The sequence below is a fragment of the Perca flavescens genome, chromosome 10, assembly GCF_004354835.1.
Source record: "Perca flavescens isolate YP-PL-M2 chromosome 10, PFLA_1.0, whole genome shotgun sequence".
NCBI classification, from domain to species: domain Eukaryota; kingdom Metazoa; phylum Chordata; class Actinopteri; order Perciformes; family Percidae; genus Perca; species Perca flavescens.
The window spans coordinates 1,966,278-1,981,277 of NC_041340.1; the positions used below are offsets into that span (position 1 = coordinate 1,966,278).

Genomic DNA, 15,000 nt, shown 5'->3' on the forward strand with positions numbered 1-15,000 from the left:
AATAATCAGGACTTTTAGTGTGTATAGAGCCAGCATATTTCCACCAGGCTCCATGTAAATAATCAGGACTTTTAGCGTGTATAGAGCCAGCATATCTCCACCAGACTCCATGTAAATAATCAGGACTTTTAGCGTGTATAGAGCCAGCATATCTCCACCAGACTCCATGTAAATAATCAGGACTTTTAGCTTGTATAGAGCCAGCATATCTCCACCAGACTCCATGTAAATAATCAGGACTTTTAGCGTGTATAGAGCCAGCATATCTCCACCAGACTCCATGTAAATAATCAGGACTTTTAGCTTGTATAGAGCCAGCATATCTCCACCAGACTCCATGTAAATAATCAGAACTTTTAGCGTGTATAGAGCCAGCATATTTCCACCAGGCTCCATGTAAATAATCAGGACTTTTAGCGTGTATAGAGCCAGCATATCTCCACATGTAAATGGTTGAATTAAGGGTTTATTTCAACCAAACCAGAGTGGTGATTGTTGGAACAGTGGAAAGAGAAACGAAGACGGCTTGATGATAAAAATGATAAAAAGATGATAAAAATACTGATTATTTACATATATAATACATATATAATGTATATGCTGGCTCTATACACGCTAAAAGTCCTGATTATTTACATGGAGTCCGGTGGAGTTTGGTGATGGTGATTTCGGGGCTGTTTCATGTTAAACTAAAAGGATCTTTCTCTTTAACTAAAAGGTCTATCTCTGTAGGGATCCTTTCCATAATGTTGTCAGACACTTAGAATATTAACCTGAGTCTGTCAGCGGCAAAAAACAGACCTTTTAGTGGACGCTAACAGACGATGCACAATAACCCATTAATTGTTCCTTTTTCTGTAGAGTTTCTCGCTTTGAATTAAGCTTTCCACATCTGAACTAAACGATCCGATGGCTCTGTGGTTAAAAACCTAATATAGATGAGACTAATCACACAGTCCATGTCTCTTCTCCTGAAAGGTTTCGACACAATGAAAGGGTTCATATTTATCTGACAGGGTTCATATTTAACTGACAGCTTCTTCTTCATCTCGCCGTGTGTCTGCGGTGAGTTTTATTTTAATCCTCCTCTCTGAAAAAGACCATTAGCAGCTGCTCTTTGTTGGAGCTGAAGTGACGCTGAATGTGTCGGACGGAGAGAGGGAACATGAATTAAACATCGGTGAGAGACGGAGAGTTATGACCGATGTCCGGTCTAATAATGCCGAGCATTAACCGGACAGTGTGAGGTTTCCTCTCAAGAGGGAGGGACATGATTCAAACGTTCATGAATTAAACACAACGGTGAAAGAAGAACGTTCCTCCCTTTCTGTCTTCAAGGGGGGGGGGGGGTATTCCTTTATCATGTCTTTATCATCTCTCTTTGGATGCTCAATATCCCACTAATATATCCTGCCGGTATAAAGGGTTAAGACCAATCTACAACTTTAAAAAAAAAAAAAAAAAAAAAAAAACAGCGTCAAAAGTTTTGAAAGTGACAAAAAAAAAAAAAAAAAAACATTTATAGGGTTGAAAAAATGTGTTGAAAGAATCAAAAAAGTGTTGAAAAAAGCATCAAAAATGGAAGAGAGAGAGAGAGATGTTAATGTTAGATAAACAAAGTGGGGGAGCGAGCTAGAGAACTCCATGTAAATAATCAGGACTTTTAGCGTGTATAGAGCCAGCATATCTCCACCAGACTCCATGTAAATAATCAGGACTTTTAGCGTGTATAGAGCCATCATATCTCCACCAGACTCCATGTAAATAATCAGGACTTTTAGCGTGTATAGAGCCAGCATATCTCCACCAGACTCCATGTAAATAATCAGGACTTTTAGCGTGTATAGAGCCAGCATATCTCCACCAGACTCCATGTAAATAATCAGGACTTTTAGCGTGTATAGAGCCAGCATATCTCCACCAGACTCCATGTAAATAATCAGGACTTTTAGCGTGTATAGAGCCAGCATATCTCCACCAGACTCCATGTAAATAATCAGGACTTTTTAAGCGTGTATAGAGCCAGCATATCTCCACCAGACTCCATGTAAATAATCAGGACTTTTAGCGTGTATAGAGCCAGCATATCTCCACCAGACTCCATGTAAATAATCAGGACTTTTAGCGTGTATAGAGCCAGCATATCTCCACATGTAAATGGTTGAATTAAAGGGTTTATTTCAACCAAACCCAAGTGATGATTTTTGGAACAGTGGAAAGAGAAACCAAGACGGCTTCTGATTTAAGATGATAAAAATACTGATTATTTACATTATATAATACATATATTATGTATATGCTGGCTCTATACACGCTAAAAGTCCTGATTATTTACATGGAGTCTGGTGGAGATATGCCGGCTCTATACATGCTAAAAGTCCTGATTATTTACATGGAGTCTGGTGGAGAGATACTGTTTGTTCGTTTTCTGTTTACGAAAAGCAACATTGTTTCTAGTTTTTGGTTCTTCAAAAATACGTTTAACAAAGAGTTTACGACATTCGTGAAAACACGGTTTACTCCACAGGATTATAATGTAAAACAGACGCTGGCAGCTTCAGAAAAAGACGTGAAGTGTGAACACAGCCTAACGTGATTTTTGGCTGCCTCCACCCAGCGCTTGTCTGTCTCTGTGTGATGTGCAGCGGCGGTATCTCAGATTAAAGCCTCGTCCTGTCTCACAGGCCTGACACCTTTTGGGTTTTATTCCCTTTCAAGGCCCGGATGAATCGGGTGAAATAAACTCACCTGTCCTCCTCGTGGTTTAAGAAGATCACATGTTTTAAGACTCAAAGAGACTTAAAACATGTGAAAACATGTGACTGTCTCTCTCTCTCTCTCTCTCTCCCTGTCTCTCTCTCTGTGTCTCTCTCTGTCTCTCTCTCTCTGTCTCTCTCTCTGTATCTCTCTCTGTGTCTCTCTCTCTCTCTCTCTCTCTCCCTGTCTCTCTCTCTGTGTCTCTCTCTGTCTCTCTCTCTCTCCCTGTCTCTCTCTCTGTGTCTCTCTCTGTGTCTCTCTCTCTGTCTCTCTGTTTAAGAAGATCACATGTTTTAAGACTCAAAGACAACGAGTGAACTGGAGCTTTCTGTCTGTGGTTCATGATTTCTGTTGCAGTGATGGACAGGAAGCTCTCTCTCTCTCTGTCTCTCTCTCCCTCTCTGTCTCTTTCTCTGTCTGTCTCTCTCTCCCTCTCTGTCTCTCTCTCTGTCTGTCTCTGTCTCTCTCTCCCTCTCTCTCTCTGTCTCTCTCCCTCTCTGTCTCTCTCTCTGTCTGTCTCTCTCTCTGTCTCTCTCCCTCTCTGTCTCTGTCTCTCTCTCTCCCTCTGTCTCTCTCTCTGTCTCTCTCTCTGTCTGTCTCTCTCTCTCTGTCTCTCTGTCTCTCTTTCCCTCTCTCTGTCTCTCTCTCTCTCTCTCTCTCTCTCTCTCTCCCTCTCTGTCTCTGTCTCTCTCTCTCCCTCTCTGTCTCTCTCTCTCTCTCTCTCTCTCTCCCTCTCTGTCTGGGCTTCAGCATCTGTGTCATCATTAGTATCATAACCCCTGTAAATATGCATCTTCCTCCAGTGTTTCTCTCTGACTGATCACATACATTATGGATGCTCTCCCCTCCTCCTCCTCCTCCTCCTCCTCCTCCTCCTCCTCCTCCTCCTCCTCCTCCTCCTCCCTTTCCTCTTCTCTTTCACCACCTTTCATGACAAATGCAGTTTTTTTTTTCTCGGTTTCCTCCCACGGTCCAATCATGGTGCTTCACTGCCATCAAGTGGCTGCAGCTTCAGTACCATCACAAACACTAAAGAAAGGGAAATGTCATCATTATAGGTATACGGTTGAATTTTAAAGTGCCCATATTATGAAAGAAAACACTATTTCTGGTGATTTGGGGTGTTATTTTGTGTCTCTGGTGCTTCCACACACATACACACTTTGAAAATAATCCATCCATGGTGTTCTGAGTGAGATCTGGTTTCTGAATGTGTCCTGCCTTCAGTCTCCTGGTGAGCTGGTCAAAATCTGCACGGCTTTCTACGTCACTAGCCGAAACGAGCTGGCTAACCGCAACCGTTAGCATGCTAGCACTAGCACTGCTACACTGCTACAACACACGCTAGTTCAACATAATCTCCCAGCTGATCCTGCCTTGTAACTGACTGGAGTCGGAGAAACAGCCTTTCTTTTACTCTCTATGGAGCTAGCTGACATAATCTACATCTGAGCTACTGAGCATGTGCGAGTGCAATCAAAGATAGTACAGAAGAAGAAAAGAGGTCTCACTCTGTAGCTAAAACAGAGACCTGAACACAGGGTGAAAAGAGGAGCTGCAGCAATGTGCAGTACAACAACAATATGGTGTTTTTTGATAACTAAACCATGTAAACCTATTCTGGTACAACCTTAAAATACAATTATGAACCTGAAAATGAGCATAATATGGGCGCTTTAAAGCCCCACAGTTTCAGGTAATGTGTGTATCTGTTTAAGATTTTTTATGGATTCAAAATCTTACTCTCATTAAAGTTGAGAAACTTCAGGCAAAAAATTGTTTTTTTTCATGGTCAATTTATAGATTTTGTGCTCTTTAGCTTCCATAACTTGTCTTCTTTCAGACTAGTGGGAAAAAACATTTATTTCACTAAACTTTGTCTATTTGTGTCTGTAGATTTCTCCCAAAACACACATAAAACGCTACATTAAATCACTCCCAGTTAGTGATGTGTTAATTGCTGTCATGCTAGTCAGCTAGCTTGCTAATTCCACCCAACATGCCTGTCAATACACAAAGCGTCTGTGTTAGCCAAGGGGGTGAGCGAGTGTCCACAAAGCGTAGCTCCTATGGCGCCATTTTGTTGCTACCAAGCCATCACCTCCCGTTAGCATCCCATTGACTCCCATTCATTCTGACGTCACTTTGACAGAGAATAACTTTACATCTGAAGCGTTTAAAGACTCTATTTCTTCGTTGTTTATTTCTAAAGAAACACGACAATGTATAAAAGGCTCCATTACCTTGTAGCTCACGTTATGGCTCCGTAGCAGAACGCTTTTATAACAATAGGCTAACGATTGGGTCATAACCACGAGACTTACTGTCACACAGTAGAGGAATTACCGTATAGTACAGGAGAAGCTCACAGGCAGTTTGGACTTCCATTAGCTGATATTTTGACGTTTGTGTCGCTTTTATTGAAGTTATTTTGAATTTTTTGTCACTTTTCTGACGTTTTTGTCGCTTTTTTAACTTTTATGTCGCTTTTTTTGTCACTTTTTTGAAGTTTTGGTCACATTTTCGATACTTTTTTTTTAACTAACCATCCATCCATTCATCCATCCATCCATCTATCTAACTAACCATCTAACCATCCATCCATCTAACCATCCATCCATTCATCCATCCATCTATCTATCCATCCATCCATCTAACCATCCATCCATTCATCCATTCATCCATCTATCCATCCATCCATCTATCTAACTAACCATCTAACCATCCATCCATCAATCCATCCATTCATCCATCCATCCATCTAACCATCCATCCATTCATCCATCCATCTATCTATCCATCCATCCATCTAACCATCCATCCATCCATCCATCTATCTAACTAACCATCTAACCATCCATCCATCCATCTAACCATTCATCCATCCATCCATCTAACCATCCATCCGTCCATCCATCCATCCATCTATCCATCCATCTATCCATCCATCCATCTGTCTGTCTCCTGCTGCTCCTATAGGAAGTTTTTGTCGTTTTAAAAAAAGTTTTTGTCACATTTTCGATACTTATGAATGTTTACGTTGCTTTTAAAAACTTTTTTGTTGCTTTTTTGACGTTTTTGTTGCTTTCAACATCTTTGTTCCTGAGCCCTCTCCTCCCTCTTTCTCCTCATCCTCCTCTTTTGTCACAATCTCGCTCCCTTCTCTTCCTCTTATCTAACCTCATCTCTCACTATCTCTCTCTTCCTCTTTCTTCCCTCCGTCTCTTCCCTGTTTCTCTCCCCTCTCTCATCGGTTTTTCCTCTTCCTCCTCCTCGCCTTCCTCACTTTCTTCTTCCCCCTCTTCCTGTCCATATGTATCTCCTCCATCTTCCTCTTCCTCTCATCCAACATCATATCTCATCATCTCTCTCCCTCTCCCTCTCTTTCCATCTCTCTCTCCCTCTCCCTCTTTCTCTCTTTCCATCTCCCTCTCTCTCTCCCTCCCTCTCTCCCTCTCTCTTCTCAGAGCTCTGACTGATGGAGCTTCAGCGCCATCTGCTGGTTCACTGAGTGAACTGCAGCTCAACATGACTCTCAGCTCTAAACACAAATATTATTATTATTATTATTTTATTATTATTATTTTATTATTACTGAACCACAAGGCATCATGGGTCGTCTCTGTCTATGCAGTGAACGCTGCGCTGGTCTTTTAGTAATTTGTGTTTCTGGTTTCACTTCATTTCTCTGTTGTCTTTCTTTGTTGTTCATTTCTTCCTTTGGTGGAAGAAGTATTCTGATCCTTTACTGCAGTAAAGGTACTATAATACCACCTTGTAAAATACTCTGTTACAGTAAAGTCCTGCAGTGAAGATGTGACTTCAGGAAAGGTCTGTAAGTATCATCAGGAAACTGTAGTTAAAGTCATAGTTGTAATAGGGGGTTACAACTCCCCCAATAATGAAAACTGGGCAATTTCCAACGTTTTCGTTGATTTTTGGGAGGGTTCGACAATTTTTCCGATGTTTTGTCGCCTTTTTCAAGTTCTTTTTCCGACAATTCATAGGAAGGTTTTGTCGCTGTTTTCAGACACGTCCCGGGACCTCCCTAGTTAGTTGAAGATCTCAACCCCCCCAATGTTGAACCCACAATTACACCCTGGCGATAAAAAGGCGCCAAAAAGGTGAAACAGAAATGTGACAGAAATGTAACAAAAAGGCAACAAAAAGGCAACAAAAACGCGACAGAAATGCAACAAAAAGGTGACAGAAAGGCGACAGAAATGCAACAAAAAGGCAACAAAAAGGCGACAGAAAGGTGACAGAAATGTAACAAAAAGGCAACAAAAAGGCAACAAAAACGCGACAGAAATGCAACAAAAAGGCGACAGAAACGCGACAGAAATGCAACAAAAAGGCGACAGAAAGGCGACAGAAAGGTCACTAAAAGGCGACAAAAAGGCAGCGAAAAAAGGCGACAGAAAGGCAGCGAAAAAGGCGACAGAAAGGCGACAGAAAGGCGACAGAAAGGCAACGACAAAGGGGACAGAAAGGCGACAGAAAGGCAGCGAAAAAGGCGACAGAAAGGCAGCGAAAAAGGCGACAGAAAGGCGGCCAGAAAGGCAACAGAAAGGCGACAGAAAGGCAGCCAGAAAGGCGACAGAAAGGCGACAGAAAGGCAACGACAAAGGCGACAGAAAGGCGACAGAATGGCAACGACAAAGGCGACAGAAAGGCAGCGAAAAAGGTGACAGAAAGGCAGCGAAAAAGGTGACAGAAAGGCAGCGAAAAAGGTGACAGAAAGGCAGCGAAAAAGGCGACAGAAAGGCAGCGAAAAAAACGACAGAAAGGCAGCGAAAAAGGCGACAGAAAGGCGACAGAAAAGCGACAGAAATGCAACAGAAATGCGACAGAAAGGCGACAGAAAGGCGACAGAAAGGCGACAGAAAGGCTGCCAGAAAGGCGACAGAAAGGCGACAGAAAGGCGACAGAAAGGCGACAGAAAGGCGACAGAAAGGCAGCCAGAAAGGCGACAGAAAGGCGACAGAAAGGCGACAGAAAGGCGACAGAAAGGCGACAGAAAGGCAGCCAGAAAGGCGACAGAAAGGCGACAGAAAGGCAACGACAAAGGCGACAGAAAGGCAGCCAGAAAGGCGACAGAAAGGCGACAGAAAGGCGACAGAAAGGCGACAGAAAGGCAGCCAGAAAGGCGACAGAAAGGCGACAGAAAGGCAATGACAAAGGCGACAGAAAGGCGACAGAATGGCAACGACAAAGGCGACAGAAAGGCAGCGAAAAAGGCGACAGAAAGGCAGCGAAAAAGGCGACAGAAAGGCGACAGAAAAGCGACAGAAATGCAACAGAAAGGCGACAGAAAGGCGACAGAAAGGCGACAGAAAGGCAGCGAAAAAGGCGACAGAAAGGCAGCGAAAAAGGCGACAGAAAGGCGAAGGCGACAGAAAAGGCGACAAGCGACAGAAATGCGACAGAAATGCGACAGAAAGCGACAGAAAGGCGACAAAAAGGCGACAGAAAAAGGCGACAGAAAGGCAACCAAAGGCGACGACAAAAGCGACAAAAAGAGCGACAAAAAAGCGACAAAAAAGGCGACAAAAAGCGACAAAAAGGCGACAAAAGGCAATGACAAAGGCGACGAAGGCGACAAAATGGCGACAAACAAAGCGACAAAAAAGGCGACAAAAAGGCGACCAAAAAGCGACAGAAAAGCGACCAAAAACAATGCAACACAAAAAGGCGACAAAAGGCGACAAAAAAGCGACAAGGCGACGAAGACGACGAAAGGCGACAAAAAAGACAAAAAAAAGCGACAAAAGGCACCAAAAAGCGACAAAAAGCGACGAAAAAGCGACGAAAGGCAACGAAGGCGACAGAAAGGCGACAGAAGGCGACGAAAGGCGACAGAAGGCAGCCAGAAAGGCGACAGAAAGCGACAGAAAAGCGACAGAAAGAGCAGCCAAGCGACAGAAAACCTTGTGAAAAGCGACAGAAAAGCGACAGAAAGGCAGCCAGAAAAGCGACAGAAAAGCGACAGAAAGAGCAGCAGAAAAGCGACAGAAAGGCCACAGAGAGCCACCCAAAAGAGTCACCACCGGCAGAGGCACCACCACCACAGAGCCGCCGGCTCCAGGGCGAGTCACCCACAGAGAGCCACCACTGCCCCAGACCGCCCAAGAGTCACCCAATCACCCAATCACCCAAGGCAGAAAGGCGACAGAAAAGCGACAGAAAAGCAGACAGAAAAGCGACAGAAAGAAAGGCGACAGAAAGGCGACAGAAAAGCGACAGAAAAGCGACAGAAAAGGCGACAGAAAGGCGACAGAAAGCGACACAAAAGGCGACAGAAAGGCGACAGAAAAGGCGACAGAAAGGCAGCCAGAAAAGCGACAGAAAGGCGACAGAAAGGCGACAGAAAGGCGACAGAAAAGGCAGCCAGAAAAGGCGACAGAAAAGCGACAGAAAGGCGACAGAAAAGCAACCAGAAAAGCGACAGAAAAGCGACAGAAAAGAAAGGCGCGGTAAAAAGTACTGACATCAGTATTAGGGAGGAGACAGACAGACAGACAGACAGACAGACAGACAGACAGACAGACACTGCTGAGATGAAGCACCATTTAATGTGTCTACTTGATATTCAGAGAGAGACGAGCGAGGCAGCCATCGTGGAGACATGCAGATAGGCTGATCTCTGTAATACGAGCTGCAGCCAATCAGATGCCGAGTCTGACGAGCAGAACAAGCGCCCGGCGAGCACAAACACTCGCAGGTCAGGACGAGAGGCGCCGATGGCCGAGGATGGTCCTTATCCTCCTTCCAACGCTGGCGGGCCCATTCTGCCTGTTCGCTCACTGTTAAATTACTCGTCTGAGATTAGAGACTTAAGGAAGCTTAAGGAAGAAAAAGTTTCCCCTCAAAAGTTGATCAAGCTTTTTGTAACTTTATGTAAATAGGTCTACTGAACGTATGCAGAAATGACAAGTAGGGGAGTTCCTCTTTGTTGACTCTTTTTTTTACATTTGTGTCACTTTTTTTGAGGTTGTTGCTTTTTTTGACACGTTATTTGATGTTTTTGACACATTATTTGATGTTTTTGACACGTTATTTGATGTTTTTGACACGTTATTTGATGTTTTTGACACGTTACTTAATGTTTTTGACACTTTATTTGATATTTTTGACACGTTATTTGATGTTTTTGACACTTTATTTGATGTTTTTGACACGTTATTTGATGTTTTTGACACTTTAATTGATGTTTTTGACACGTTATTTGATGTTTTTGACACGTTATTTGATGTTTTTGACACTTTTTTGATGTTTTTGACACTTTATTTGATGTTTTTGACACGTTATTTGATGTTTTTGTTGCTTTTTTGATATTTATGTCACTTTTTTAGATATTTATGTTGCTTTTTTGATGTTTTTGTCACTTTTTTTACATTTTTGTCATTTTTTTTGAGGTTGTCGTTTTTTTTGTCGTTTTTTTGATATTTTTGTCACTTTTTTTAGGTCATTGTTGCTTTTTTTGACGTTTTTGACACTTTCTTTGACGTTTTTGACACTTTCTTTGACGTTTTTGAAACTTTCTTTGACGTTTCTGATGCTTTCAACATCTTTGTTCCTAACCCTCTTCTTTTCCCCCCTCATCCTCCTCTTTTGTCACGATTCTTATTCTGCCTGTTCGCTTACTGTTAAATTACTCGTCTGAGATTAGAGACGGCTTTAGAAGCTTAAGGAAGAAAAAGTTTCCCCTCAAAAGTTTACCAAGCTTTTTGTAACTTTATGTAAATAGGTCTACTGAACGTATGCAGAAATGACAAGTGGGGGAGTTCCTCTTTGTTTACATTGTTTTGATGTTTTTGTTATTTTTTTTGAGGTTGTTGTTGCTTTTTTTGATGTTTTTGACACTTTTTTGACACTTTATTTGATGTTGTTGCTTTTTTGACGTTTTAGTCGCTTGTTTTGACGTTTTTTTAGTTTTTGTCGCTTTTTTTACACTCTTTTTTTGATGTTTTTGTAGCTTTTTTGACATTTTTGACACTTTTTGATGTTTTTGTAGCTTTATTAACGCTTTATTTGATGTTTTTGTCGTTTTTTTGACGTTTTTGACGGGTTTTTTTGACGTTTTTGTCATTTTTTGAGGTTGTTGTCGCTTTTTTGACGTTTTTGACACTTTCTTTGACGTTTTTGATGCTTTCAACTTCTTTGTTCCTAACCATCTTCTTTTCCCCCCTCGTCCTCCTTTTTTGTCACGATTCCCATTCTGCCGTAGCCTGGTGAGACCATCCTGATCTGGTGAGCTCCAGTTCTCCTCCCAGATCAGTCTGACATCTTGAGATAGATAAAATTTGGAGCCGTTCGCCAAACGACCGACCAATCAGCGTTGGTTTTGCGGCGGGTTTAGGTGGTGATAGACGGATGGTTTATCCAATCAGCTAACCAGGATTTTCAGACAGCGGTCCGGGAACCTGTAATGGGGCCTTTTATTCCTAAATTCTCGTTCCACAAACAGCAAATATCCTTCACCGACATGTTGCTAGCTTGCTAAGCTAACGAGATATGCTTGGCCTGCAGCAGCAGCAGGGGTAGCCTGGCTCGTGGTTATATTTTCATACGCTTCGTGGATCTGATTGGTTGATTTGGCCCCGTCTATCACCAACTATAGGTGATAGACAGATGGTTCATCCAATCAGGTAACCAGGATTTCCGCCCCTTCCCAAAAGTTCTCCAACGGAAAGTTCCCAGATGGATATGCCGAGCAAATGTGAAGCGATCCATCTGGTGGAGTCAGGTTAACTCTGCCTGTTCGCTTACTGTTTAATTACTCGTCTGAGATTAGAGACTTAAGGAAGCTTAAGGAAGAAAAAGTTTCCCCTCAAAAGTTGATAAAGCTTTTTGCAACTTTATGTAAATAGGTCTACTGAACGTATGCAGAAATGACAAGTGGGGGAGACATGGAGTCGCTTGTTTTGAGGTTGTTGTCGCTTTTCTGATATTTTTGTCACTTTTTTTTATATTTTTGTTGCATGTTTTGATGTTTTTGTCACTTTTTTGATGTTTTAGTCACATTTTTGACACTTTTGTTGATGTTTTTGTCGTTTTTTGTGATGTTTTTGTTGCTTTTTTTTATATTTTTGACGCTTTTTTTGACACTTTTTTTTATGTTTATGTCGCTTTTTTGACGTTTTTGACACTTTCTTTGACGTTTCTGTTGCTTTCAACATCTTTGTTCCTAACCCTCTTCTCATCCTCTCTTTCTATCTGTCTTTTCCCCCCTCATCCTCCTCTTTTGTCACGTATCTCATTCTGCCTGTTCCGTAATACGCATCGCACCCCCCAGTGGACGTCGTACTACATCGTTGAAAGAGTTGGAAGCGAGTAGAAAAGAAATGGCGGAGAGACTAGAACGACTCATTCTGCATCATGGCATCGTGACTTTGTGTAAACATACAGTACAGGCCAAAAGTTTGGACCCACCTTCTCATTAAAATGCGTTTCCTTTTTATTTTCATGACTATTTACATTGTAGATTCTCCCTGAAGGCATCAAAACTATGAATGAACACATATGGAATTATGTACTTAACAAAAAAGTGTGAAATAACTGAAAACATGTCTTATATTTTAGATTCTTCAAAGTAGCCACCCTGTGCTTTTTTATTAATAAGGGAAATAATTCCACTAATTAACCCTGACAAGGCACACCTGTGAAGGTAAAACCATTTCAGGTGACTACCTCATGAAGCTCATTGAGAGAACACCAAGGGTTTGCAGAGTTATCAAAAAAAGCAAAGGGTGGCTACTTTGAAGAATCTAAAATATAAGACATGTTTTCAGTTATTTCACACTTTTTTGTTAAGTACATAATTCCATATGTGTTCATTCATAGTTTTGATGCCTTCAGTGAGAATCTACAATGTAAATAGTCCTGAAAATAAAAAGGAAACTCACTGAATGAGAAGGTGTGTCCAAACTTTTGGACTGTACTGTACACGCCAAAGCCAAATGGTTATCTGAACGCATTTTGAGCCATCCGCGTGTATGTCTGTGCTGTATACAGCGGATGTAAACATACCCACCACGTGGCGACGCCACTAAACTTTACTAACACACAAAAAAAAAAAAACGCGACAAAATACGACAAAAACACGACAAAATACGACAAAAACACGACAAAATAAGACAAAAACACGACGGTGACCAACGTCACACGCTTAGGAAAACAATAAGTGGTTGGGTTTAGGAAAGAAACATTGGAGAAAGGCTTAAAAAATGTAATGTAGGTCAATGGCAGCCGAACGGTGTTGATAAACACGCTAAAAAGCGATTATGCGTCTTGATAACACGCAAAAATGGCATACGAATTGGCGTGTCATACATACGCCACTTTATGAGATCAGTCGGCATTCTGTCAGTGTCCAAATATTCAATTATCTAGGACCTCTCATCTGAGGGCTGTAGATATATAAACAGAAAGACCCAGGATGTTGATATGTCAGGTTGGTTAAATGTGATATAGCAGTACAATGAGAATAGTTTTGATGAGTTGCTAACCAACTTAGCCATAGCAGGTATCCTATTAAAAGGTCCCATGAGATGGTGCTTTATGGAAGCTTTTATATAGACCTTAGTGGTCCCCTAATACTGTATCTGAAGTCTCTTTTATATAGACCTTAGTGGTCCCCTAATACTGTATCTGAAGTCTCTTTTATATAGACCTTAGTGGTCCCCTAATACTGTATCTGAAGTCTCTTTTATATAGACCTTAGTGGTCCCCTAATACTGTATCTGATCTCTTTTATATAGACCTTAGTGGTCCCCTCTGTATCTTCTCTTTTATATAGACCTTAGTGGTCCCCTAATACTGTATCTGAAGTCTCTTTTATATAGACCTTAGTGGTCCCCTAATACTGTATCTGAAGTCTCTTTTATATAGACCTTAGTGGTCCCCTAATACTGTATCTGAAGTCTCTTTTATATAGACCTTAGTGGTCCCCTAATACTGTATCTGAAGTCTCTTTTATATAGACCTTAGTGGTCCCCTAATACTGTATCTGAAGTCTCTTTTATATAGACCTTAGTGGTCCCCTAATGCTGTATCTGAAGTCTCTTTTATATAGACCTTAGTGGTCCCCTAATGCTGGATCTGAAGTCTCTTTTATATAGACCTTAGTGGTCCCCTAATACTGTATCTGTAAATGTTCATGCCATGGGACCTTTAACCTCTAGGTTCATTTTGTGCCGGATTTGTCCTTTAAGTGGTATTTGAGACTTTTTAACACTTCCTAAAGCCGTTTCTTAGCCGAAATTCCTCTCTGCATGTTTCTTTATTTGAGCATCTCCGTTTGATAAATGTCTGATTTATAGGTGGGAAGTTATACAACATTTTCCACGCTGATCCATTAAAGACACATTCGGATTTATTCCATCTTGGGTCATGTTTACATAACTTCATCCATCATCATCATTCATAAAAAGAAAACATCTTTCTATCTCAGGTTACATTTACATTGTGTTCCCCCCTCTCATTCCCCCTGCTCAGGCGTTTCCCACCTCTCATTCCCCCTGCTCAGGCGTTTCCCACCTCTCATTCCCCCTGCTCAGGCGTTTCCGAGCCCCTAAACCGGAGATATTAGGAAACACTTCTGACCCGTTTTGTTTTGGATCACTTTTGGCTCAAAACTTAACGCTTAAAAACCCAAAACGTAGCCTCAGGGTGGGTACATTCAAAGTACAAACCAGCCAAAGTATGAAACCAACAGTGAAAAACTAATCTAACAGATTTACATTTTAACAGGAAAAATAGACAATGTGTTATTTACAAAGTGGCATCTGAAGAAAGCTCTCTCTGTGTTTCAGGTGAAGTCAAACTTCTGTCTCCGTCAGTACACTTTGGACCTACGAGGAAAAGAAAGTAAGAACTTGAACAATTTTGGCTTCCGTTGAACTGAGAGGCAAGGCAAGGCAAGGCAGCTTTATTTGTAGAGCACATTTCAGTGCTTAAAGAGCAGTTAGAAAACAATTAAAAAAACAAATTCAAACATCAAAAAGCAGGTAAAAATGAAGAAATTAAAGAAATGAGAGATAAAATACTAGGGCTGCCACCTTTTAGTCGATTAGTCGACTAATCAGTCGTTTTGGTCTCAGTCGACTAAGATTTCTTTAGTCCATTAGTCATTTTTTATACTTATTCATGCTTAATTACTCATTTCCAAGAAACTTCTGAGCACATTTATGGTAAACCCAAGATTTAAAGTGGTGCTTTTGCAGGATTAATTGTGGAGAA

General features: G+C 41.5%; 1 protein-coding gene across 1 annotated transcript in view; it reads right to left on the reverse strand.

Moving 5' to 3' along the window:
• Nucleotides 1–14,322: 14,322 nt before the first annotated feature.
• The window catches only part of tmem216 (transmembrane protein 216), a 5,746-nt gene continuing 5,068 nt past the window's right edge, over nt 14,323–15,000 (reverse strand). Inside the window, exon 6 of the mRNA XM_028589978.1 lies at nt 14,323–14,612. Coding sequence (XP_028445779.1) covers nt 14,597–14,612 — 16 coding nt within the window. The 3' untranslated portion in view covers nt 14,323–14,596. The remainder of the gene's footprint in view (nt 14,613–15,000) is intronic.